The sequence below is a fragment of the Mustela nigripes genome, chromosome 2 (assembly GCF_022355385.1).
Source record: "Mustela nigripes isolate SB6536 chromosome 2, MUSNIG.SB6536, whole genome shotgun sequence".
In the NCBI taxonomy this organism is placed as follows: domain Eukaryota; kingdom Metazoa; phylum Chordata; class Mammalia; order Carnivora; family Mustelidae; genus Mustela; species Mustela nigripes.
The window spans coordinates 166,832,638-166,836,275 of record NC_081558.1 but is presented as its reverse complement, the minus strand read 5'-3'; the positions used below and the strand labels follow the sequence as shown (position 1 = coordinate 166,836,275).

The following is a 3,638-nucleotide window of genomic DNA, read 5'->3' as shown; positions in this document are numbered from 1 at the left end:
AAGAAAAGCACCCCCCTGACAACCAACAAGAAAATGGGAAGCTCACAACAATAATCACAAGAAAGTGAATTTGATCAAAAACCTGAATGAACTTGAAAATGGATTATCCCACACAGCCTATAGATAAGATTAACCCAGACTGCAGCTTGATGTGAATTTTCTGAGACCCTGAGCAGAGAACACAGACTGGGAGAATTCTAACCCATAAAATGGCAAACTAATAAATTTGTGTAACTTTCAGCCACTACATTTTTTGTTACTTACTAAACTTTAAGAAAAAAAAAAAAACGAATAAAATGTCTTTGTGCAAATCTCTCTTCTTAAGTTTGAGTTGGACCTAGTAACTTGCTTCTAATGAATAAAAGATAATAAGTGATGGGATGTCAATTTATGATTAGGTTATAAGACTGCCTTCCACCTTGCTGGCATTCTCCTGTTAGTGCCTGCTCAGCTGATACGTTGTGAAGAAGCAAGTTTCCCTGGGATAGAGGTCCATGTGGCATGGAAATTAGAGTAGCCTCTCATTAACAGCCATGGAGTAACTGAGGCCCTGAGACTACCAGCCCATGACCACCTGACTGCTGCCAACAAGCCTATGAAATAAGAAGCAAATCCTTTGCCCCAATTCAGCCTTCACAAGAGAGTCCAGCCTCAGTGGACTGACCCATGTTTATGTTATGACCCACAGAAAATATGAGATAATAAATGTGTGTTGTCTTAAGCCACTAGATTTTGAGATAATTTGTCATGAAGCAATAAAGATCCAATGCATATTCCATTTTAGTTTATCTACCAGCTTTTTAACTATACTTCACATATTTATTAGTAATTAATCGAGAAATTACAATATACATCAATATACATCAATAACTTATTAGTTATTAATAATTTATTAAAGTCTAGTGAATATTAATATTTTATCACTTCATGTAAAAGACAAAAATCTTACAAATATATAGTTCATTTTGACCTCTCTCCCTTTATGTTGTAGTTCCACATGGTGTGATAAGCAGAATAACCAGTTCCCTACTCCACCAAAGATGCCCTAATTCCTGGAATCCGTGAATAAGTTACCTTACATGATAAAAGGGGCTTTGACTCTTTTTCGTGGCGCCTCAGAGGCAGTAGGCTGCTTCAGGATGAAGCTGAACATCTCTTTCCCAGCTACTGGCTGCCAGAAACTCATTGAAGTGGACGATGAACGCAAACTTCGAACCTTTTATGAGAAGCGTATGGCCACAGAAGTTGCTGCGGACGCCCTCGGTGAAGAATGGAAGGGTTATGTGGTCCGAATCCGTGGTGGCAATGACAAACAAGGCTTCCCCATGAAGCAGGGTGTCTTGACCCATGGCCGTGTCCACCTGCTGCTGAGTAAAGGGCATTCCTGCTACAGACCAAGGAGGACGGGAGAGAGAAAGCGCAAATCTGTTCGGGGTTGCATCGTGGATACCAATCTCAGTGTTCTCAACTTGGTCATTGTAAAGAAAGGGGAGAAGGATACTCCTGGACTCACTGATACTACTGTGCCTCGACGCCTGGGGCCCAAAAGAGCCAGCAGAATCCGCAAACTCTTCAATCTCTCTAAAGAAGATGATGTCCGCCAGTATGTTGTGAGAAAGCCCTTAAACAAAGAAGGTAAGAAACCTAGAACCAAAACGCCCAAGATACGGCGTCTCGTTACTCCACGTGTCCTCCAACAGAAACGTCGGCGTGTTGCTCTGAAGAAACGGCGCACTGAGAAAAACAAGGAAGAGGCTGCAGAATATGCTAAACTTTTGGCCAAGAGAATGAAGGAGGCCAAAGAAAAACGCCAGGAACAGATTGCCAAGAGACGGAGGCCGTCCTCGCTGAGAGCTTCTACCTCTAAGTCTGAGTCCAGTCAAAAATGAGATTTTCTAAGAGTGACAAATAAATAAGATCAGACATTAAAAGAAGGGGGGGGGCTTTGAAGTTGTGATTAAGGTTAAAGACTTTAACTTTATCCTGGGTTGTTTGGATGTGCTCAGTGTAATCACTTCAGTTCTTAAAAGTGGAGAGCCGATCCTGGCTGTAGTCCGAAACATGTGGTACAAGAAGAAAGAGAGGAGATTTGAAGTGCGAGGGGGATATGAATCACCGTTGCTGCTCTAGGAGATGGAGGAAAGAGGCCATAATCCAAGAAATTTAGACGTCCTCTGGAAGCTAAGAACAACCCTAAGCTGATAGCAAGAAAGGAAATAACTTCAGTCTTACAACCACAAAAAAATGAATTCTGCCAACACTCTAAATGAGCAAGAAGTGGATTCTCCTCTACAGTTTCCAGAAAAGAACACAGCAAATGCTGCAGTTTTAGCCCAATGAGACTCCAGATTTCCGATATACAGAAAGTTAAGATTAAAAATTTGTATCATTTAAAAGCTGCTAAAGTTGTAATTGTATGACAGCAATATAAAATTAGTACATATGAATCAGATCTACATACATTACAGGGAAGCCTAGGTGGCTCAGTCGGTTAAACGTCTGCCTTCGACTCTGGTCATGATACCAGGGTCTGGGGATCGAGCCCTCATCAGGCTCCTTGCTCAGCAGGGAGCCTGCTTCTCCCCCTGCCTGCTGCTCCCCCTGCTTGTGCTCTATCTCTCAGGAAGAAAGGAAGGAAGGAAGGAAGGAAGGAAGGAAGGAAGGAAGGAAAGAAGGAAGGAAGAAAGAAAGAAAGAAAAACTTAAATAAAAGAAAACACTACATACATTATAAACCCCACCATATTATATTTTGTCATATACAGTTTTACTTTTAGGAATTTTACATAGTTTAAGAAACACAAGAGGATAGAAGTAATCTATTGTATTTACCCATATATTTATTATTTCTGTTGCTCTTCCTTCATTCTTAGGTTTCTATGATTTCCCTATTGTTTTTCTTTGGCCAAACGGTATTATTTGACCTTTCTTTGAGAGCAGGTCTAGTGACAATGAATTCCCTTAGATTTCCTTCATATGAGAATGTCTTTATTTCACTTTTATTCCTGAAGGATGTTTTGCTGGTTAAAGAATCTTGAGTTCACAGCCATTTTCATTCACTACATTAAAAAATATTGTTCCATTCCCCTTTGGCCTCCATGGTTTCTCATATTTTTCTTTATCATTGGCTTTGTCAGTTTGATGATGATGTGTATAAGTGATGTTTTCTTTGAATCTGTCTTGTTTGAGTTTCACTGACTTTCTTGACTCTACAAATGCATGTCTTCCACTAAATCCAGGATGTTGTAAACAAGTAATTCTTCCAAAAATTTTCTGCATCAAAAAATTTCCCCTCTCCTCAGTCTCCAATGACATGGATGTCAAACCTTTTGATATTGTTGCACAAGTTCCCAACGCTCACTTCATTGCTATATCATTTCTTCCTCTGTTATACAATTTGAACAATTTATACTAATCTATATTCAAACGCACAATTATTATTTCATCTACACTGAGCACATCCAGTGAATTTTTCTGTTATTATGTTTGTTTCATTCTAAAATTCCATTTGATTCTTTTTTGTAGCTTCTGTCTCTTTGCTGAGAACATCTGTCTTTCCATTTATTTCAAGAGCATTTGCCTTCACCTCATGGAGCAAGGTTATGGTAGTTGTTTGATAATATTGTCTAATTCCAACAT

General features: G+C 39.5%; 1 protein-coding gene across 1 annotated transcript; it reads left to right on the top strand.

Moving 5' to 3' along the window:
* Positions 1-1,104: 1,104 nt before the first annotated feature.
* Positions 1,105-1,928, top strand: LOC132010218 (small ribosomal subunit protein eS6-like). The gene has a single exon (XM_059388141.1). The coding sequence runs from the start codon at positions 1,140-1,142 to the stop codon at positions 1,887-1,889; it is 750 nt and encodes a 249-aa protein (XP_059244124.1). The 5' UTR covers positions 1,105-1,139; the 3' UTR covers positions 1,890-1,928.
* The last annotated feature ends 1,710 nt before the right edge of the window (positions 1,929-3,638 follow it).